At 33.4% G+C, this 23,636-nt stretch overlaps 1 protein-coding gene across 1 annotated transcript; it reads right to left on the bottom strand.

Annotated features, from left to right (window-relative positions):
- Window positions 1-9,895: 9,895 nt before the first annotated feature.
- LOC130934372 (alpha-L-arabinofuranosidase 1-like) lies at window positions 9,896-15,428 on the bottom strand. Its single transcript, XM_057863948.1, has 18 exons — window positions 15,388-15,428; window positions 13,672-13,891; window positions 13,538-13,592; window positions 13,249-13,451; window positions 12,976-13,094; window positions 12,739-12,892; window positions 12,595-12,664; window positions 12,328-12,473; window positions 12,200-12,245; window positions 12,027-12,079; window positions 11,796-11,940; window positions 11,239-11,357; window positions 11,078-11,149; window positions 10,844-10,947; window positions 10,677-10,733; window positions 10,362-10,557; window positions 10,088-10,231; window positions 9,896-9,991 (listed from the first exon to the last, which is right to left on the bottom strand). Exons 1-18 carry the CDS (start codon window positions 15,426-15,428, stop codon window positions 9,896-9,898), a joined length of 2,040 nt encoding a protein of 679 aa, XP_057719931.1.
- Window positions 15,429-23,636: the final 8,208 nt, after the last annotated feature.

The raw sequence follows: 23,636 nt of genomic DNA, 5'->3' as shown, positions 1-23,636 counted from the left end.
CCATGAATTCATCATCAAGGGCAGAAGCGATCACCACTTGAAAAAGAAAAAATCCATTGATGGTTGTCTCTATGCCTTGATGATTGTATACTTTCTTGAAACAAAACACAAAAACAAAAATGCAGATGCAATCCCTGGACTGCCCTGAGTGAGGCATTGAAATAGGGAGTTACTACTTCAGAGGATCAAATCTGAAATTTTTGGATGTATTTTTGTCATTTTTACGGTGTTTTTTGCTATTAACTGTTTGCTTTCCAGAATGGTATTCAAAAAGAGGAAGCAGATCGTAGAGGATTCCTCTTCGGAAAGCAAAAGTGGATCTGATTATGAGTAAGATTTTGAAATTGTGATTGCATTGCTATGTTTACTGTTTATATCAAAATTTTATGTATTAAGAGAGTGTTTCTCATTTATTGTCAAAAGTGAAGAATTAGAGCCAATAATAAAATAAAAATCGAAGAAAAAAGTTCAGACTCCACTAAAAAAATATGCATTTTTTGGGGATATTTTATCATCAATTTGCTGTATTTGTGTGATTGATACTTCTTTGATTTCCAGGACGCAATCCAAAAAAAGAAAGCATGTTGTTGAGGATTCATCATCTCAAACTAAATTCGATGATGTGTAAGATACATTGTAAAACTATCTTACTATTTTTCATCAAAAATTTATTTGTTAACTTATTCTTTTGCATGTACTGTTAGAACTGAAGAAATACAACAATTTTTTATAAAATCAAAAAAGAAAAACAAATGAAAAGAGGGTTAGGTTGAATTTGGATGTATATTGCCAATTTTAAGGTGTTTTTGTTGCTGATGATTGTTTTTGCTTTTTCAAGATGCAGGAAAAAAGGGCAGACATACCAGAAGCTGGGCTCCCCTCGACGGAAGCTCACTATGATTCATCCGGAACGTAATATCCTTTATTTGATAAAATTTCATAGATCCTGATGTAATTAAATAGTCTACTTTTATTGAATGATGTTTATTTTGTCTTTAGAATACCGGAGGTGAACTTGAATAGTAAAAATGATCCTGTGTTTCAAACACAGACAGATCAACAAAAAATGATCGTTGTTCGAAAAGCGACACATTCGCAATCTGAACCGCTCGAGATGTGAGTTTTTCAACTAAATTTCAACATTCTAATCTTCTATTTTAAGATAGTTTATTAACTTTTTATTGTTGTCTTAGTTAGAGTTCCGCTTCATGTATGTCTACCTCTGTCAGAGATGAGAGCATCAAGCCCTCTACAAAGTGAACCAACCCATCCAAAGTCTCCGAGCGAGAAAATTAGAGAAGAAACAATTAAGGGGTAGAGAATAATATTTGGTTACATGTCTTTTATATAGAGGTGTATTTTGGTTCTTATTTTGGTATATCTCTTGTGAATTGAGGTAGAATTATTTTTTTTTTCTAATTTAAAACCTTTTCTTTATCCATGCAGCACTCCACAACTCCCTCAACCTGCTAATGGCACACCCACAAAGTCAGCAGCTCCTTTTAAAATGTAAGTTATACATAATATAACTCTCTTTCGATATCATTCGTCTATTCTTATTCTTATAGTATTTCATATGTCAACATGTAGTCAACCACGCCCCTCAAGCCGCTGCTAATTGATGATGATGGCCAGAACAACATCCTTTATATCGAAAGAATTTTCTGTGCCATCATTCAGCTTTGACTTTACTGATTCGAGTTAATAAGAGACACTGAATCAGGAGGGGTGATGAGCAGATAATTTATACGCTTTTTGGTATTATTTTTAGGTAGTTTTTAGCATGATTTAGTTAGTTTTTAGTATATTTTTATTAGTTTTTATGAAAAAATCACATTTCTGGACTTTACTATGAGTTTGTGTATTTTTCTGTGATTTCAGGTATTTTCTGGCTGAAATTGAGGGACCTGAGCAAAAATCTGATTCAGAGGCTGAAAAGGGACTGTAGATGCTGTTAGATTCTGACCTCACTGCACTCGAAATGAATTTTCTGGAGCTACAGAAGCTCAATTGGCGCACTCTCAATTGCGTTGTAAATTAGACATCTTGGGCTTTTCAGCAATGTATAATAGTCCATACTTTACTCGAGATTTGATGGCCCAAACTAGCGTTCCAAGTCAGCATAAAAATTATGGCGTAAAACGCCCAAACTGGCACCAGAATTGGAGTTAAACGCCCAAACTGGCACCAAAGCTGGCGTTTAACTCCAAGAAAAGCCTATGCACGTGAAAGCTTCAATGCTCAGCCCAAGCACACACCAAGTGGGCTCCGGAAGTGGATTTCTGCATCATTTACTTATTTCTGTAAACCCTAGGTTACTAGTTCTCTATAAATAGAATCTTTTACTATTGTATTTTCATCTTTTGGTCATCTTTGATCTCGAGATCAGGTCTTTGAACCCTTTTTCGTTTGTTTCATGCTATTTGGGAGGTGTGGAGCTTGTTCTTATGTATTTTCAACAGTGGAGTTTCTACACATCATAGATTAAGGTGTGGAGCTCTACTGTTCCTCATGAATTAATGCAATTACTACTGTTTTCTATTCAATTAAAGCTTATTCTTGTTCTAAGATATCCATTCGCATCTCAACTTGAGGAATGTGATGATCAAGTGACATTCATCACCATTCTCACCTATGAACGCGTGCCTGACAACCACTTTCGTTCTACTTGAAAATAAGCTTGATGCATATCTCTTGGCCTACTGGTTCACGATACATGGTTGCCTCTCCTGACAACAGAGCTTCCATGTCGTGCGATCAGAGTCTTCATGGTATAAGCTAGAATCAATTGGCAGCATTCTTGAGATCCGGAAAGTCTAAACCTTGTCTGTGGTATTCCGAGTAGGATCTGGGATGGGATGACTGTGACGAGCTTCAAACTCGCGAGTGTTTGGCGCAGTGACAGTGTGCAAAAGGATCAATTGATCTTATTCCGACATTATCAAGAACCGACAAATGATTAGCCATGCGAAAAACCGTAGAGGACCATTTTCACTGAGAGGATGGATGGTAGCCACTAACAACGGTGATCCACCTACATACAGCTTGCCATGGAAAGGAGTATGAATGATTGGATGAAGGCAATAGGAAAGCAGAGGCTCAGAGGGAACAAAGCATCTACATACGCTTATCTAAAATTCCTACCAATGAATTGCATAAGTATCTCTATCCTATTTTATGTTTTATTTCTCTTTTAATTATCAAAACCTCATAACCATTTGAATCCGCCTAACTGAGATTTACAAGATGACCATAGCTTGCTTCAAGCCGACAATCTCCGTAGGATCGACCCTTACTCACGTAAGGTATTACTTGGACAACCCAGTGCACTTGCTGGTCAGCTGCACGGAGTTGTGTATCACGATTTTGTGTACCAAGGGGCAATTGGCGTCTGAAAAGGGAATGAGTCAAGAGAGTCTGATTTTGATTGAAAATTTAAAGGAACTGCTGGAGCAAGTTGCAAACACCTGGGTTGCAGTAGCCTTAAATTTTGTAGAGGATAGAAGTCCTCCGCTCCAAAAGTTTGAAAAGTTTGAAACTCTGATCCTAAGAGGAGTGAGGTGTCGGACAACCTCAAAGAAAAGTGCTTCCTCTGGGCCACAAATATAAAGACCTATAAAAATAGAAGCACTAATGAGTGGGAGACAATGTGCATTCTCAATGCTTAACAGCTGATGGAGATGTCAAAAATCCACTTTGCGTCTTTAAAAGCTGGTACACATATTGAAGCTGAGGTCATCTTAAAATAAGATTAATGATTTTATTATGAGTTGTGACTGCAATGTTAATGTAATTAATTTGGGTGTTTTGTTTTTCTAGATTGTGACTGCAATGTGTCTAATTCTCAACAAAACAAGAATGAAAAGATTTGAAGAAAATGTTTATTGCATGCCCCCTGATATTGTGGTAAGGTGTATTAAGCTCAAATTTCGTCATATTTATGTAATGTATTGTGTGTAGTAATTATTTCTTTCGATATTATACAAATTCTGCAGAATATGACTTTGGGGAATCATGGTGGCGGCAAGTTCTTACATTTAAAAACAAAAACAACCCTTCAACATTCAGTACTACAAAATGTTCATCCCTTATTTGGACATGAAAAAGTTGGCATCCTATCCATATGTAAGTTTTAGTTTCTAAAACTTCTTATCACAATTCTTTCGTTAGGTGACAATTAAACTAAAATATTGTTTCGTCTGGTTAAGATATTGGCCCTGGTTTGCTATGGAAAACATTTGTGGATATGGATGGCGGATGTTGAAAAGATGAGATTTCATGTCATTGACCCGTATCACAAGGTTTGTCCTTCGAAAGAAAGAATGACACTTAATAGATTTGTTGTAAGTTGATTTTGTTTTCTCTATAAATTTCTTGGTTTTTGTCTGTCATTAGCAATATAGGAATTGGGTGTAGTGCTGTTTAAAATAAGGTATATTATTGGATCATTTGGGTGTAATCAGATTTTAAATGTACTCTTTCTTATATTTTTCTTTTTTCTTGTTTTTAAGGCTATGCGACTTCTAGAATGAGATTATTTTCCAGGGGGCAACCTCTCATTAAAAAGGATGATCAAATTGAATCGCCATATGTCAACATTGCGGGCCAAAAAACGAGGAATAAATCTTTCTCTCTGAGAAATTTTGTCTTTTCTCTTACTGTCCTATTTTATTTTGCTAATTTAATTTTGTTTTTAGCTTCGATTATGTGGTTTATATAATGATATGGCTCGAGATAATCGAATCGAAAAACATTAAAAATGACAAATATGACCGGGAAAATTGGACGCGGGTAATTATGTTTAAAAATATATAACTCTGTATTACTTTACTAAATTAATGGAGTCTAGTAAAATGAAATTTCTTTAAACTGTAGGCGGAGGTGGACCATTTTAGAGTTGAATACGCTTCACAGATTTTGTTTGTTGAGATGAATCAAGAAAGAGATAGAGGTATTCGAGAAAGCGAAGCAGTCAGATTGTCCAAGCCATCTGCAGTATTGTTGAGTCTATATTGTCAATTAGGTTCAGATGATATTGACAGTGATTAGTTTTACTGTGTTTGAATGTTGTGTAGTTTGTCATTAGTTTGAACACATACTTTTTTGTATAGTTTGTGAATATTTAATCCAATCTTATTATAAATTTTGTTTGCATAAATAAACTTCTATGAAGCTGTCTGTGCTGTATTCAAAAGTTGTTAATTACAGGTTCAAAAAAATCAAGCAAAACAAGATCAAATATACTAATATACCGAATTCCTTTTATAATACACCAAAAATACCAGGAATACACCTTATTGCGTGCTTACATATTTCTCTTTAAAGTCTAACCAAGATTTGAATTATTACCCTCCTTAGGTATTGAATTGTATACATATTGTAAATTTAAAACAAATAAATCCCTTCAAATAATTCAAGACACTAATTTTTAACACAAACAGCAACATCTCAAAATATAAAAAGAAAAAAAGAAAATGTCAAAAATAAGAGCATGTAGAACACCTGAAAATGTTCATCTGTACACCGAAATAGTGTCACTCTACACCCCAAAACCTGTCCTGTGCTACTGAATCTCTGAACTGATTAGGGGTACACATGGCCTGGCCCGGCCCGAAGACTTGACTCGGTCCTAAAAATTTTAGGGGCTAATTTGGTGTGATTTCACCAAGTCCAGGGACGGATAAGGGTCTCAAAAATAGACCAAGTCATTATTTCGGGCTGGGTCCAGGTTAAGGTGATCGATAGTACTATAGAATTGTCCGGTTTGAAAAAGTTATCTCTGAGTCCAGTTACTCCGTTATGGTGACTTTGTAAGTTTTTGTTTCGGAGTCCTAGCTTGTCAAATGCTCCTCTGAAGAGGATGTTGGAATTGTTTTCGAGTCCAGTATGCGTTTCACTAACCCGGTTCTGACCCGAACCGAGATGACGAAGGGGATGTCTTCTGCCGAAGTGTCATTTTGTCAATCATCGGGGGAGAACGTTATCGTGATCGGAAGGGAGGGGTTCTTCTTTTGTTTATTACGGTTAGCACTCGGAGATTCTTTTTCAATGCAGATTTGGATTTTTCTGACGCATCTTTCTCGGAAATAACATTTACTATTATCGTTGGCTCGGTTTTGGGCTTTCGTGGTGTGCCGGTCTCACCATTCTGGGATTTTGTCCTTCCCGCTCTGGTGACCTCTCCCTTTCGACCTTTTTGGGCTCTCGAATAATTTTAGCCAACTCGGAGAGTTTGTCATCTCGGATGGCTCGTTCTATGGTGTCTTTGAGGTCGAAGCAGTCTTGAGTCTTGTGTACATATCCTCTATGGTAGTCGCAGTACAGGATTTTGCTATCGCCTGTTCGTTCTTTTAATTGTCTGGCCTTTGGGAGAATGCCTTTCTCTGCTATTTGATGATAGATCTCCGTGATAGGGGTCGGTAAGGGGTGTAGTTTGTGAACTTTCCCACCCTGGAAGGCCAGTTGGGGGAGGAAATTTTGAAATGCTCCTTTGGGGTTTCTTTGGATGGCAAGTTATGTCGAGGGGCCGGGTTACCGTGGTGCCGCTTATTGGCTACCACGACTTGGCTTACCTCTTCGTCGTTTATGTACTCCCTCGCGACGTTCTAGATTTTTTGCATAGTCTAAACCAGTTTGGTCGTGAAGTGTCTCTGAAAATCTTCATTCATGAGCCTATTGGTCATGCATAGACTGGCCATAGAGTCTGTTAGCTCGTCAATCAAGTAGGTAGATCAGGTGCTTCATTTTTGTGACCCTGGTGGTAAATTGTGCCATGAATTTCTTAGAGAAATCGTCAAAACAGGACATGGAGCCATTTGGGAAGGCATTGAACCACTTAATTGCTGGGCTGGCTAGGGTTACCGGTAAAGTCTAGCACCAAACTGTTTCGGCCGCTCTTTCTAGGTTCATCTTGGATTCGAAGGTCGTTAGGTGTTCCTACGGATCCTTGTTGTCATCATACTTCATGTCAGTCAGTTTGTCAAAGCCTTTCAGCAGCTTGGCCTTCAGAATTCTCTCGGTGAATGGGGTAGCTCCGATCCCATTATCATGTGTTCACTCCTTCTTTGCTTGGAATCTCCTCGATATCTCCTTTCATCGTTGTCGTGATGTTGTTCGGCACCTGCCGTGTTGTTGAGTTGGCAATCTCTCATGCGTTGCGTCTCTCTGCGACATGGTCCGGGAGATCGCTTCGCTAGTATGTTCTAATTGGTACCGTGTTTTAGAGGTATTCTGGCCTTCCAGACTCTGTACTCGCTGAAGTAGCTCTTGGATAATGTGGTACCTTACTCTCCCAAGCCGTCAATTGTCTTGAGTTTGCCAAATCGGCATTCGTCCAATCGTGTTTGCTGATTATTGGTTGGCTGCACGTGGATGATGCTGGTTATCCTCCCGTGGGTGGGGGGAAACCATGATTTTGCGGTTCATAGGTTGGTGGGGAATTCAGTGGGTTTGGTTCGTGGTGGTGATTTGAGAACTGCTCATCAAGTTCGCCCGTCATTCTGCCAAGGCTTGGCTAGTCCCCATAGATGGCATTAATGTACGAGACTTTGCTGGTACGGGTTGGGGGAATGATCAGAGACTCGCAGGCCTTGGTGGTGACGTGATCGGACTTTTGAAGCTGCAAGGGGTGGTACCTGCAAAGACACTCCGACGCTCAAGTCAGAATGGATCTAAGAGGTTGCTGAGTTAAGAATTTAACTAAATTAATTTGATGATGACAAACATCATTTTCTTGGGTCAATCACCCAATTAGTTTTGATCAAGTTTGATTAGTGTTGCAGGCCAAAGAAAGAATGTTACAGCAGCCTAATAGAAAAGAAATCAAACCAGAAACAAAGTGGGCTACAAAGCACTAAAAGCCCAAAAGGTGTTAAGCAAAAAGAATAAGCTGAGCCAATTCAATCAAATCCAATCTAAGCCCAAGCTTCTCAAGCAAATCCCTCCAAGCTAATCCTCTAAAGACAATGTTCACCTTTCATTCGGTCAGACTCAGAAGAGAGAGAGCTTCGTTCCTCTTGGTCATTTCATCAAAGAAGAAGAAAAGAGAAAGCTTAATAAAAAAGGCAAAAGTCTAATCACCCAAATTCAACCATCTTAAGCTAAGTCAGAAGTTAAAAGTGATTTATTTTCTTTTGCATGCAATTTACTTTCTTTCCTTCTTCTCAAACTCTTTGCTACTCCAATTTGGGATAAATGGAAAAAGTGATTTCTAATAATCACTACTGTGAATCAAAGGCCAAGATTTTTTCTTGGGGACAAAGTTGTAGCTCAAGGGTTTAGATCTGGATTTATCATTGATCAACCTTTTATTTTTGCTATTTTGAGGCATTCGATCAAGCAAAAAAGATCTATTCCAAAATTTCTAATTTAGGGATTAATGGAAGATAGTGAAAGGCTAAGTTGGTAGCACACAGCTCAAGGAGTTGACTCTGAGGAGAGTAGCTCAGCAACTTAGAAAGAGATACAAAAGAAAGATTTCAAATTTTGAAGACAAGGAGAGAGAATCAGGGTTTGAAGTTTTTGTTCTGTGAAGTTTTCTTTGAAGAGTTCATGAATTTGGACAGTGCTCTCTAATCAAAGAAGCATTCCGCCAGAATGAGGAACTCAATCAAAAGGAAGTGAATCTAGTTCAACCTATAGCAACTAAGGCTGTTGAAGCATCAATCTCCTTCATGTTTTACAGATTGTAATTTTATTTTTCAATGTATATCTTTCTGTAATTTCTTGAGTGGTAAAAGGATGAAAGAGAGAATTTATGAAAAAGCCAAAGAGTGATGAGTTCTTGATTGAAAAGTCTAGAATATTTCAGATTTCTTTAGGTTGTTTATTGTGTCTTGTATCTTGTACCAGTGATGTACCCCTTTTTTAGTTGGGTAAACACTAAGAGTGAAGAGTTAGATATTAGTATAACTAAGTCAAGTTAGGTTAGAACTTGAGTGGGAAAGAATTGTGTCAATCCTTTGAAATTGGTGTATGTAATACTTTAACTATAGTGAAAATTCCACCACGGAGATTGGATGTAAGTTGCATTGCACAAGACAATTGAATCAGAATAAAAAATTGTCTCATAAATTTTTCGTTGCTGAGTTCAAACAGATTCAGATTGAAAGTTTGTAATTAAATAATTATTTCATTAAAGCAAAAGAAAGTCATAAATTCAACTCCTTCTCTAAATTTTCTACAACCTTTACAGGTATAGATGAGGGTTATGAGTGTGTAACGTATTCAAGGGAGCTTTTTGTTCCCTTTATATAATTTGTCCTATGCATTGTCATCTTATCAGATTGACTAAGATAGAAGAGATATTCAAATTTAAATGTTAATTAGATATTTGCAATCTTTTGCCCAATTTAAACAGCAGAGAGAGCCTCGACCTAGAAAACCAAATCATTATTACTCGACCGTTTTAGAGGACCCGATGACCGGGTCCGAAACAAGTATATTAGTTTAAAAACCATTTTTCTTAATAAAAAAATTTAAATATACAAGGAAGAATGAGTGGTTTTCACCGGAAACCCTAATACGCATATTAAACAAGTTGGATGTTAATTTACAAATGTTAACCAAAGGAACTTGATCGAGCTCAACATGTATGCCAGCGCTTATGCGTTGGCGTGTGGCCTAATCACTTCTGAGTTCTGAAGTTCTGATCGCCAAAAACGGTCAATCAGTCCTCCTCTCCTCTCTAACTAACTTTCCTCTTCTGTTGAATTTCTTGAAAAAAAAAATTATATCATTATTTTGTCGCTCATTTGGGAGCCATGACCAGGCTTATTATTAGTAACAGGATTTTTTATTTAATTTCGAAGAAATATACATACATTTCCTTCAATTTTTTTATTTAATTTAAAAGAAACATATATAGATTTCCCTTAACATTACATCGATCAATTGTCTATCTTAACAGATCAAGAGATGTAACTGAATAAGGAGGAAGTGTGACATCCATGTCCTTATTTGCATTCAACAGCAACGTGTGTTGTGGTACAATCTGCAATTATCATAAACATATTAAAAAAAATATATCTTTTAGCATAAGAAAAATATAAAATTGAAGTATATATTATAGCTTAATTAGAAAAACTACCTTGTTTGGCTCAGAGAAAGAATTCTCTTCCATTACATTAGGTGCTGTGAGCACCATCATTTTCGATCCAGATTTTTGAACATTTGAAGTCAACCCATTTATTGAAATCTTGAGATTCTCGGGGTCATCTCCAAAGTTCACAGCCTATATAAAAAACTCAACAATATTAATACCAAAATAACAAATATTTTTCTTTACGTTATTATATATATATTTCAATTTTACATGCATTCTTAATAATAAATTTATTATTAACATAATTTGTATGGCATACCTTTATTCTAATATATGTCTTATTATCTTCGGAATTATTAAACTCAATTGCAGATGCTACGAGTTTAGTGGAAGAAGTTTGGAGTGTGGAATTGAGCCAAGTTGCTCCACTAGATTCGGAAAATAGTTGTTGATTCCAATAGCTTGGAGTTCCATAATGTTGATGCGAGTTAAACACAATTGCATCTGGGGTCCACCTATAATTAATAAAAAAAATAAAATCAATCGCAAATTATTATTCAAAATGAATAATATTCAAATGAAACAAGCTTAAGTATTAAAAAAACAAAGGATTCATAAGATTAAAGAAAATTACATCCTGTCGTTGTTATTGACAAAAAGTGGTGCATAGCTAACCATGTGCACAAGATCACTGCCACAGACATACAAGAATAAATTAAAAGAGTAATTACCATTTAGGAGGAAATATTATATATAAGATTATTATTAAGAACTAAATTAAAAAATATAGTGAAATTCAACCTGTTCCTCTCCAATCCAATAAGGAATGCAGCTTCAGCCACTGCAGATAAAAGTGTTCCATCGCGGGCATCATCCTTCCAAACAGCGTATTCACTTACAAAAGCCTAATGAAAAATAAATATATAAAAGTAATAATATAGTCACAATTGAGTTTAAAATTTATTTGATTTATAAGTGAATTATTCATGAATACTTTATTTATGGAAAAATAAAATAATAAAAAAAAAATTAAACCTTTGGTCCAGATCGTGGTGCAGCATCAAACTTGGTATTCTTATAAAACATATCTTCAGCGTTTGTGTAAATCTAACAAAAGACAGTATATGTTAGGGAAAATAACATAAAAATAATTTTAATGAAAAATTGTCTTGGGATTATTTATATGAAGCTGTTACATGAAAATCATAGAAATCTGCAGGCATGTCTAAGTTCTGCCCAGAACCATCACAGTTTGTGATTATCTGAATATCTGGATAAGAACGCTTTATCGCTGAATAGAACTTCAGGTAGTTTCCTGCTCAAGTTACGAATAAGAATAATAAAAATCAAATATTGAAATATATATTATTAATTAACATAACTTATTAACTAATTCTCACATGCAAAATTAAAATAAAATTCCATTGATTTTAACATAAAATATACCCATAGTTTTTATAAAAGAATAGTATAGGAATTAACACTTTTTATTTTTTAACATAAAATAGATTATTGCGAATATAAAGTAGGATTTGAATTCTGACGTTGATAAATTCAAGTTGATTACTAACATTTTTTATTAATATTAATTAATACCTTATTTTTATATTTTAAAATATAAAATTTTATATTTAATTTTTAATATTTAGAGTTAATCAAATATTAACAAAAATGATAAGTTTTATTAGTCATATAAAAGTATATAATACAAAAACTTTGAAAAAAATATATAAAATAAAATAGAGATGCATACCTAGATAGTTTGGCATGCCGCATTCTTCATTTCCAATGGCAACAAATCTCAAATCAAATGGTTGAGGATGCCCCATTGAAGCTCTAACAGAACCCCAAGTTGAATCGGGAGAGCCTCTTGCAAACTCAATGCCATCAAGGGCTTCCTGTTAATTAACGATGATCAAAAGTTTTAAGTTATTTTTTATAAATAAATATAATTAAATTTTAATTTTTTTTTAAAGCTACATACTTGCACAAATGGTAGAACCGCAGATGTATCCACGGCGTCATGAAGGCCGATACCTAACAAATGATATAATCGATTAATTTTATATTTTTGATAAAAAAAATCAATCATACTAAATGAACGGAAATAAAAAAAATCAACTATCAATTAACTATATTAAAAATGAATGAATATACCATTGTTAAATACCCATACTGGCAATGCACCAACGTCCTCTGCAAACTGGTAAACAAAAAAAGTTTTTAAAATTAATCCATGTTTTGTGTAACTAACTAATAATTAGAAAGGTAGAAAAAATAGGAACCTGGAGACCCTCAAAGAAACCAAAACCATCATCAGTCCAATAATGCCAAACATCATTAAAGTGACCAGCTCTCTCCTCCCATGCTCCCACACTGTCTTTCCAACGGAATGCGTTTCTTAGATAACCTCCTTCCACATAGCAACCACCTATATAATAAATTATTAAACACTTCAAATTTACATTGAATTAATAATTATTAACCATTGTTAATATTCCATATATATTATCTCGTTCTGTTTTGCTAATTTTAACAACTTAAAAATATACCCGGAAATCTGAAAAATTTTGGCTTTAAATTTGCAACCATCTGAAACAGGTCCTTTCTAAAACCATGACCCTGTACGAATTGAAGAATAAAATATTAAACAATGATTAATAATAAGCAAACATTGTTATGTGTCCGCTACAAACCTTGTGTGTGTCTAAGGGCATAGCTGAGACTTGGTCTAGCCATATAACACCTCTATGATTTGTGGTAATTTGAAGGCTTGAATTATGATTTGTAGCATTGGCTTCCAATGTTGTCTCCATTCTCGTCCACTTATAAGCATAACTTCCATCCCTTCTGCCAATTAATTAATTAATTAGATAAAATCGTCATTATTATACTTAAATATTATATATTACAAAATAAATAGATAAAATTACCCGACTTGAGTTGAAGCAACACTGACACCATCATCTCCCACTAACGAGACCTTTAGATCAAGTGGTCCAAGTGCCCTAGCATGGAAGATAACTCTATACTTCTTCCCTTCCTCAATGTTCTATATATAGTTATACAAATTATTAGTTGAATAATTAGTATTTTCTCATAAAATTTGTTTAATTTAATATAACAGTGCGCAATAGTGCTGGGTATGCGCAATGATATGTTGCCTATTAAGGAAAGAAAAAGAAAATTATTAAATATAGGCTGACCATGCCCCAGAATCCAGGGTTAGAGATTCCAACACCATTGTTAGGGCATGATTTGGCATTGCAAAGAACTTCCATACGAAGTGCAATCTTGTTTCTTTCAAAGCAAGAAGTGCGATCAGTTGACACAAGAATGGATGATTCATCTCCAATAATTGTCCATGGATAAATATTTGATGGAACATTTGCACCTCCGGCTTCAAACCCTAAAACACAAAACAATAATAAGATTATACATAGAATGAACATTCAAATTAAAGCAATAATGAAATGAAATAATGCAAGTATTAACCTCTGTTTCTAACCATTTCTGCCCAAAGCCCTCCTGCCCCAGCATGATTAATTTCCTGAATAAGAAAATAATTCAATTAGTTTATCATTTCTAGCTAAGATATATCTATATATAAAGTATATATAATTTATTACTTCAAAGAATGCTCCAAAGAATGTATCTGGAATTTGTCTTCCAGAACCCTTGGATCCATCAACAACTAACGTTGATGTATGATTAGCACTAGCATTGGCATTAGATAGAAAACACAATGCTAGCAAAGAAAGTAGAAAAGAAATATAGGTGATTTTAATAAGTGAAGCCATAATGTTTGAAGATCTTATCCCAATTTGAAACTCTACTGTGAGTGTTCGACTGTGTCATATACATTTATAGTCAGAAATGATTAACAGAATCTACCGGATAAGATTAAAGTTGATAAGATTTGTTAACAAACTACATCTGGTTTTGTAAAAAGAAAAATAAAAAATTAAATAGCTGCAGGTTTTGAAAAACAAAATTAAAATTTGATACGTACACATGAAACTGACGCACAAACTTGTAGTATATATCAAGTAATTGGGTTTTAGAATCAATCTATCTATTTATTCTACCTATATAATAACATGGCTAAGTATTAGATGGTCCCAAAACATTTGGACCATTAAATGGTCCCATAATAAAATATGTTTTTTAAGTTTTTTTAATAATTGTTAAATAATCTTTTTCTAATTTTAATTACAAATTAATCTCATATATTTTATTTAATTATAAAAATTATTTTTTATTTTATAAATTATTATTTTATCATTCATCTATTATGTTTATTAACAATCAAAATAAAAAATAATAACGAATTAGATCTTCTATTTATCGTAATAAATTTTTTGGCCATTCCAATCGATTAAAAGTTTATATTTGATCTGTGACGTTCGTCCAGGACCGTGAAATCGTGTTTCTTTAAAAATCAATTGATTGGATTATCAAAACAATCGATTGAATTTTAGGTTTCCCATGACTCAATTGATTGAACTACAGGTTATCACAAAACAATCAATTGAAAGTTGCAAGGCAGCATGGTTTTCGCAAAAATCAATCGATTGGTCATATTACCCAATCGATTGAACGATGACTAAAATGTGGATTTTTTAAAGTTCAATCGATTGTTTATACTACCCAATCGATTGAATGCTTCAAAACAACCCGAGGTCTCACAATTCAATCGATTGATTGTGTTACCCAATCGATTGAAAGATTCAAAGCAATATGGATTTGTCCAATTCCATCGATTGGTTGTGTTACGCAATTCGATTGAAAGCTTTTACAATTTTTCTCTATTTCTATGTACTATAGAGATATTTTAGTTTAAAAAACTCATATTTTTATTATGAAGTAATGTCATTTTCATATATTATTTCAACAATAATGCCATACAAATTTTGTCTTGTGAATTATATTTTATTTTATATAATTAATTTATGTAAAAAAATTTCATATCTTTTTATTTGTTTGCATTTTATTTTGTTCTTTTTATTTGTTCAATATTTGACCTCTCTATTGAATCTTGACTAGAAAAAAAATACCATACAATATATATCAAAGCATTTTAATAATTTGTTCATATATTGTTAAGACATATATGAAGTATATATATTACAAATTTTTAATCAATTCTTCCTAAATTAACAATGGAAGCCCCTTTTTCAATCCTCCATTAGAGCGCTAGGACTTTTAGACTTATCATCTTCAAATTTTACAGTTTCCTCAGGAGGCACACGATCCGTTATTTTCTCATTGTAAAGCTCTAATAACGTTACTTTCATGTTGTGCTCTGCATTCTAAGCCTCCAATATATCGAACATCTGTTTCACAGCTCCGGAAATGACACCAGCATCACTCTGCAATTCGCCATTTTGCACGATGAAGAGCACAGAAGGATAATTGGATTTCAATACAAAATATTTGAGCATTCATAAAAAGCAGTTAAAACAGGAGAATATTAAATATCTCCTGCACCGCCAATATCCCTTGCACCACCGGTATTTTCATTTGGGGTGTTTCATATGAATTTCTCAAAAAGGAGGAACATTTCAAGCAACGAATTCTCTGTCAAAAATAAGAATATTCATTACCAACCAATACATGATTTCAAAAAAGGGTAAGTCAAGAGACATAACTACCCAGGCATCAGAGTCATAAGCCTGCACCACTCTTTCATGATACATAAAGAGATTGATACACGATTCTAATGGTGGGATTGAATAATTGGTGATAGATTATTCACCAATTTATAATGTTAATGTTAAAGAAAAGATAAGATTAGAGTATCTAAATCAAAATAAAGTCTTAAAAATTGAAGATAGAATTTTAAAGTTAAGATAAATGAATAATAAGATAATAATTTATAAAAGCGATAAGAAAATTGAAAATGACGTAGTACACAATTCAATCGATTGGATAACACAACCAATCGATTGAATTGGGTAAATCCATATTGTTTTGATGACTTCAATCGATTGGGTAACACAACAAATCGATTGAATTGTGAGACCTCAATTTGCTTTGGAGCATTCAATCGATTGGGTAGTATAAGAAATCGATTGAATTTTAAAAAATCAACATTTTAGTCATCGTTCAATCGATTGGGTAAATGACCAATCGATTGATTTTTGCGAAAATCATGTTGCCTTGCAATTTTCAATCGATTGTTTTGTGATAACCTGTAGTCCAATCGATTGAGTTATGGAAAACCTGAAATTCAATCGATTGTTTTGATAATCCAATCAATTGATTTTCAAATAAAAGTTTATTACGATCAATGGAAGATCTAATTTGTTATTGTTTTTTATTTTGATTGTTAATAAACATAATAGATGAATGATAAAATAATAATATAAAATAAAAAATAGTTTTTATAATCAAATAAAATATATGAAGTTAATTTGTAATTAAAATTAGAAAAAAATTATTTAGCAGTTGTTAAAAAAAATTAAAAAATATGTTTTATCATGGGACCATTTAATGGTCCAAATGTTGTGGGACTATCGAATCCAGTGCCTAATAACATAATATAATATATAATACTATAATTATAACATATGTAATACGAACATTAATAATGTTTAGAAAAGATAATAAAAATCAACTAAATAGTTTAAAATTATTTTATTCATTAATTATTATTAAAATAATTAAAAAAATTAATTTAATAAATATATAATTATAAATACTATATGTATAAAATTATACATATTAAATTAAATAAGATAACTTTAATTATTAAGTTGCTAGTATTATTTTAATTATTACTGAAGTATTATAAAAATCAGCCAATAAAAATTACGAAAAAATATGGTCAAAGGTCAATATGCTCTGCTAGAATTTTTAACTTAACAGAATTTCTATATCATCAAGATCAATATTTTCTACACATATTATAATTTTATTTTTAATTCAGAGTCATCATACAAAGCAGATTCTTCTTCACCCTTTTCTCTGTGTGATCAACGTCAATATTTTCTACACATACTACAATTTTATTTTTAATTCAGAGTCATTATACAACGCATGTTTTTATCCACCCTTTTCTCATGGCATTACTTTTCTGAATCATGGTAGAAAGTGGAAGGAATTTAATTAGCTCCGTTCCTTTGAATAATGAAAAAAAGGATGATGTAATACAATTGTTAGAGAAGGATATAAAATGTGCTATTCACAACTGCATTAATAGTATGGTTGAAAGACTTTTTGCTGATAAATTCTTTTCAACTGGAACCATGGATGGAGCACTTAAAGCAATTTAGGGGAGACCAATAGAGTTTCGAGTAAAGGAGATTGATCAAAATCAATTCTAATTCTTCTTCGATAATGAGTGGGATGTTATGAGAATTCAAAGAAGCTCCCCATGATTTTTCAAGAACTATGCTCTCTATGTTTAGCATTGAAAAGAGGAGGTGTGCATTGGAGAACAACTAATCAATGAGATACCAATATGGACCCAATTTTGGGGGTTTTCTGAAATTTTTAAGATGCTGGAGGTTGCTCGAAAGCTTGGTAAAGGGCTCAGTAAGGTGATGGATGTGGGATTGTTTGATGTTAAAGGGAGAGAGACACGTATCATCAAAACAAGGGTGGTTATTGATGGAAATCAAGCTGTGAAAGACTTTCTTAAGGTTGTTGGTCCTAACAAGTCTCCAATTGGAGTGGCGGTTCGGTATGAAATGCTATAGACAATGTGTACGTACTGTGCAACTATAGGCCATGACCACAAAATATGTGTTGTGTTTTTAGAGGATATAAAGAAAAATAGGTTAAGGAATGATAAGATAGAAGAATGGATCAGAGCTGATCAAATTGATATAAGTGTGGAGACTAAGGAGGATGAAGGGAGAAAGGGAGAAAAGAGCTTTCGAGCAGGTTAGCCCCTTAGCAAAAAGAAACCGCTCTCAAACTGTCTGGTAGATGGATTTTTAAACTTGAGTGTCAAGAGAAGAAAATGTACAATCAAGGAGTCAAGAGTCCTATTAGAAACGAAAGACATGATGAGCAAAAAGAAAATAGAGGATGTTATGGTTATAAGCTCAAATCAGATACAATTGGGAAGAACAAGTAGTTTTCAAACGAAATATGCTAACACGGGGGGTCGTAACTGAAAATCACATGCCAATTACTCTTGTTGCTGAATACTCCGTCAAATATAAAAGGCTAAAACAGATGGCTAGATCAAACCATGAAGGGATGGAGATGCTGTCCGGGACATCAAAAAATAGGCGAAAGATGAACTGAAGATAGTCTCAGAATCATTAACTAGAGGAGTTGCTGGAGATATAGATCAAGAGATGGTGGAGGGTGTCGGTCGTTCAGTGGCACCCAATGCACCATGAGAGTCCTAATGTAGAATTGTCGGGATTCGGAGAGACCCTTGACAGTCCACAATCTTAAAAGAATGTGCCAATCCCACTCCCCCCGAGGTGATTTTTCTCTGTAAAACTAAAAACCAGTCTCGAACAGTGAAACGTAAAGTTAGATAATGAGAATATCAAAGTTTCACATTAGTAGACTGGAATGAAACATCAGGAAGAATGGCTTTAGCATGGAAAGATCATGTGGAGGTACACATTCTATTTCAAAACTCTTTTTTCCATAATTGCTTCAATTAAGGATGAGAATAAAAATGTGAGTTAGGGGTTGGTTAGAGTTTACTTGAGTACTAATGAGCTAACTCGAATCAATCAATTTGAAAAACTCTATTCTCGACTTCAGCAATTTGAAGGAAGCTTTATCATCTTGGGTGATTTCAATGCAATTACAAATTATGGAGAAAAAGAGGAAGGAAATATGAGGTACAATGCCTCCACTGAAAATTTCAATGGTTTCATTGACGATAATCAATTGGTTAATCTTGGGATGATAGGACAGCGGTTCACATGGCCAAATAGAAGGGCTAGAAAGGTGTTAATTTGGGAGAGACTTGATCGTTTTATGGCTGAAATGGCTTGGAAGAAGACTTATGTAGATGCGGTGGTAAAAAAATTATCAGAAAATAGTTCGGATTACGATCCTCGCTTACTTGATTTGGATCCTTCAAGATGGTCAACCAAAAGAAGATTTAAATTTCAGGATCAGTGATGCGAGATAAAGGATATAAGGACACTGATAGCGGAAGTTTAGAGTGTGAAAGTTGATGACTCACCTATGTATGTTTTGGTACAGAAATTGAAGTGTTGTAGGCACCGTCTAGTGCAGTGGCAGCAGCATAATAAATTCAACTCTAAAAGGTAATTAAAGAACTAAATCTTAGGTTGAAATAGTTGAGGGCAACGGGTTATTCTAGTGGGTCGGAGGTTTAAAGGTAGAGAAAAAAATTAGAAGAGGAATTATCAAAAAAAATTTGGAAGGAAAAATCAAGATGCAAGTGGCTGAAAGAAGGGATATCAACATAAAGTTCTTTCATCAGAAGTTCCAACTAGAAACCGAAAAAAATAAAATTTGGGGGCTAGTTCAGAACGATGATGAGATGGCTTCAGAACCACAAAATATTGCTCTAGTGGTTGAAAATTATTTCAAGAAAATATTTTTATCCGCTAACCTATTAGAACCTGATGACATATTCAGTGATTTTAGTCCTCCAGTTAGTTATAGCTTTCATGAACTAGAGGCTAATGAGACCAATCTCTATGGAGAAAACCAAGAGATCCACTTTCAGTGTTTGTCCTCAAAGTGTTCCAAGTGAGAATGACTTCATAGTACAGTTTTTTCAGTTTTATTGGGACATTGTGGATGGTGATCTTTTTAATGCGGTTCGTAGCTTCTTTGGTAAAGGTAAATGCTTAAAGCGTTCAACCATACACAAATTTGCTTGATGGATTTTTCGGATTAGAGAACTAGTCACTGCTATTTCTTACTTTTTTCTTGTGAAAGTTTAACCTTATGGCTTTTTTAAGCTAACAAGGGGTATCCGGCAAGGAGATTCCTTATCACTTTATCTATTTCTATTCTATGTGAAAGGATTATCCTATCTGTTACACAAGACAGAGCAAAATAGGTCTATTCAAGGGATTCAGATTTACAGAAGGTCTCCAATAGTCAATCATCTTAGCTTCTCTTTGATGATGACTCTATCTTATTTGTGAAGGCTAACGAGGAATCATGTAACTATCCTATCTTTACTCAATAAATATGAGATGCTTAGCGGATAGAAAATTAACTTCCACAAATCAGTAATTTTTTCAGTCAAAATACCCCACTTGTCAAAAGGCAACAACTAGCAAAGTTACTTAACATAGAGCATGTAGAAGCCCAAGATAAATATTTAGGTCTTTCATCTATTATTCATAGATTTAAAAGGGCTATATTCAGTGCAATAAAGAATAAAATTAAAAAAAGAGTTCAGACTTGAAAGAGGAATCTGTTATCAGCAGGTGGCAGACATGTTTTAATCAGAGCTGTCAGATAAGCTATTCCAATATATACGCTTCATGTTTCAAGCTTCTATATTCTCTAGTGGAAGAAATACACAGCATTCTAAGACAGTTATGGTGGGGTTAGAAAGAAATGGAGTGAAAGATGGCTTAGATTAGTTGGGATTGTATGATCAGACTAAAAAAAAAAAGACAGATTGGGTTTCAAGGATCTCAAAGTCCAGAACCTAGCCTTGCTGGGTAAACAGTTTTGATAAATTACTACTAAGCCAAATTCATTACTTGTGTGTATACTCAAAGGAAAATACCATAGATACAATAACCCCCTTTTGGCAGATAAAAGAAACCAACTTTCTTGGGATTGGCAAAGTATACTAGAGGAAAGAAAAGTAGTAGCAAAAAAGGGTTTGAGATGGAGTATAAAATCTAGCTCAAATGTTCATAACTAGAAGGACCCATGGTTACCCCCCCCCCCACCTTACCCTTTTAGACTTAGTAACATCAACAATTTAGTAACAGTCATTAATTAGGTACATGATTTATTTACAGTGGATGGAAGATGGAATAAAGAGCTAGTTGAAGCAGTTTTTTCTCCTGAGTTCAGTCCGCAAATTTTCTTTGTGCCACTAAACGATGATAGTGAGGACAAGTTTGAATGGGCCTGGAACAAGAAGAAGCAGTACGATATGACATCGGGATACTGGGTGGCATATGATTTTTTTATGCGCCAATTGAGCACCTTCTAATAGTAGTGATGACAAATTCAATGCTTTGGAAATTAATTTGGGGGTTAAAATTACCATTAAAGTAAAAAATTTTCTGTGGAGAGCAGCCCATAAAAAATAACCTATGCTCAATTTGATCAACCAGAAATTCTCAGATACTTCAGCAATGTGTCCAAGATGCAAAAATGGCAACGCCACAATTCTTCACGCCTTGGTGCAATGTGATCCCATTTCTGAGATTTGGTCTTCCTCTCCTTTTGTGAATGCTATAGTGCAAAATGGAACCATGGAATTTACAGTCTGGTAGCAAACGGCAAGTAGAGACAATGGAAGAGGACAACCTTCTATGGCCTTCCTTGTATCTCTGTGTTGGATGTTGTGGAAGGTGAGAAATTTAGAGGTGAGAAGCTGGCGGCAACAGTAATTGTGAAAATAACAAAGAAGCACCAGTAAGGAATAACTCAAGTTATAAAGTATTGTTCTTTGTGAATCTCCAATCTCTTTAATTAGTTTTTCTTTTATTAGTATTTGGTGTTTACTAAAGTAGGAGATCCCCTTTTTCTTTTGTCTTTGTCTCTATAATGGATAATGTATTTTTTTTTTTACAAAACAATGCAATTACATATTTTAAAAAAATCAGCCAATAACACTACACACTACTATGGACTATGTCCTATTTTTCAGGGATCCCTTCACACAACATAAATCTCAAAGAATATCAAGGAATACTTAGGAATTGATTTTCTTTTTGTAAATTTCTCCGAGAATCAAATGTTAGTGATCAAGGCAATTCCACCCGATATTCAATACATATCGGAATGTGAAGTACGTACTTAAAGTTTTTTTTATTATTGTCTTTTTTAATTTCTTCCTCACATCCGTTTGAGTTGTGGTTTATCCCAATGTTAGTAACTTCTAAGTATGTGACGAAATAAATGAAGTAATTTCTACAATAAAATTTGATGAAACTATTTCCATTTGCAAGGCCAACTACATATATATTATGGAGGCATGCTGTAAGTGGACATAGTACTTAGGTTTTCTCTGGTTTTAATTAGGGCTAGAAGTTAGTCAAGTCATCTCATGAATCAGTTCAAATTTTATTCGTTAACAGTTTGATAAGCTGAGTTCATGAGTTTGTGAGTCAAGTTCGAACTTGAATTTGAGCTCTTATATTAAATGAGCCGAACTTAAACTTGAATAAGCTCAATTCATTAACTCGTGAGTTAGCTTGATTATATATATAATATTTGTATATAATTATTATGACAAATAACATAAATTATAATTGATATAGATATAAATTTTTATTTATATATAATTATAGATTATGTTTATATTATTTGAACTAGCTTAGCTTGTGAGTTTGTGCTAGCTCATGAGCTTTAAGTGAGTCGAGTTTAAACTTTATAAATAGGTTTGATTGTTAATGAGTTGAGTTGCAAGCTGAATTCAATTTTTATGAGTTGAGTTTGATTTTGGTCTAGTGCAACTTAGTTCATCTCACTTCTAACCCTAATTTTAAACATATTGAATATGTCTATTTTTAATATATATTTCTTTTTATGTAGTTCAATAGAGTGTAGTAATTGAAAAACTAAGACATATATAGATATTTGGTTCATGAAAACACATTATTTATTTAATTTAACTTATTTTGTCATGCATATGAGTGGATGAACTATAAATATTGTTAGAATTAGGAGAGTAATTTTAAAGAGTGTATTATTGAGTGTGTGTCAAAAGTGCAATATATAGAGATATATATAAGTGTTAGAAGAATCAAACTAATAAAAATATATAATCTTACAATTAATATATAGATATGTTATATAAATATAGGAAAGTTCTTTAGTGGTCAAGAGTGACCAAATTTTGACTGGCCTATGTAAGAAGAACAACTAGCAACACTATTGAAATTGCTTTGACTAATAATAATCATGAATGATTCCATTAGGTGGGTGAGTGCCGTAAATTTTAGAAATTTACTGTAGCATACATCCGTAATTACATTCCCAAAAAAGTCCTTCATGTGTATGAGCTTATATGTAATTGGACAAAGACAAACATCAAACAATTACTACACTTTCTTTAAAAAAATTGATTTAATATAAGGTGTTATTTAATTCTTCTTAACAAAATATTTTCTTAAATTATTAAAGTTATCTTTTTTCAAAAAAGTTTATTATTTAAGTAGGAAAAATGTATTTCAAAAATAGAAATTCCATTAAAGGGATGAGAGTCGTTTTAATGGTTGCATACGTAATTACTATTTATTATTGATGGAGAAATATTTACTAGGTATTTGCATTATATATTTTAAATCATGAAAAAGATAAATATGAAATATGTGTAAACAATTCTTTATTAAATATACCATATGTTGTTATGAAATTGTTCTACAATTATTCACATTATTTTATTAAACTATGTTATATTTTTGTTAGAGAAATACTAAGGGATTATCAAAATTTT

The sequence above is a fragment of the Arachis stenosperma genome, chromosome 6, assembly GCF_014773155.1.
Source record: "Arachis stenosperma cultivar V10309 chromosome 6, arast.V10309.gnm1.PFL2, whole genome shotgun sequence".
Taxonomy (NCBI): domain Eukaryota; kingdom Viridiplantae; phylum Streptophyta; class Magnoliopsida; order Fabales; family Fabaceae; genus Arachis; species Arachis stenosperma.
The sequence above is the reverse complement of the archived record's forward strand: the minus strand, read 5'-3'. Positions and strand labels throughout refer to the sequence as shown.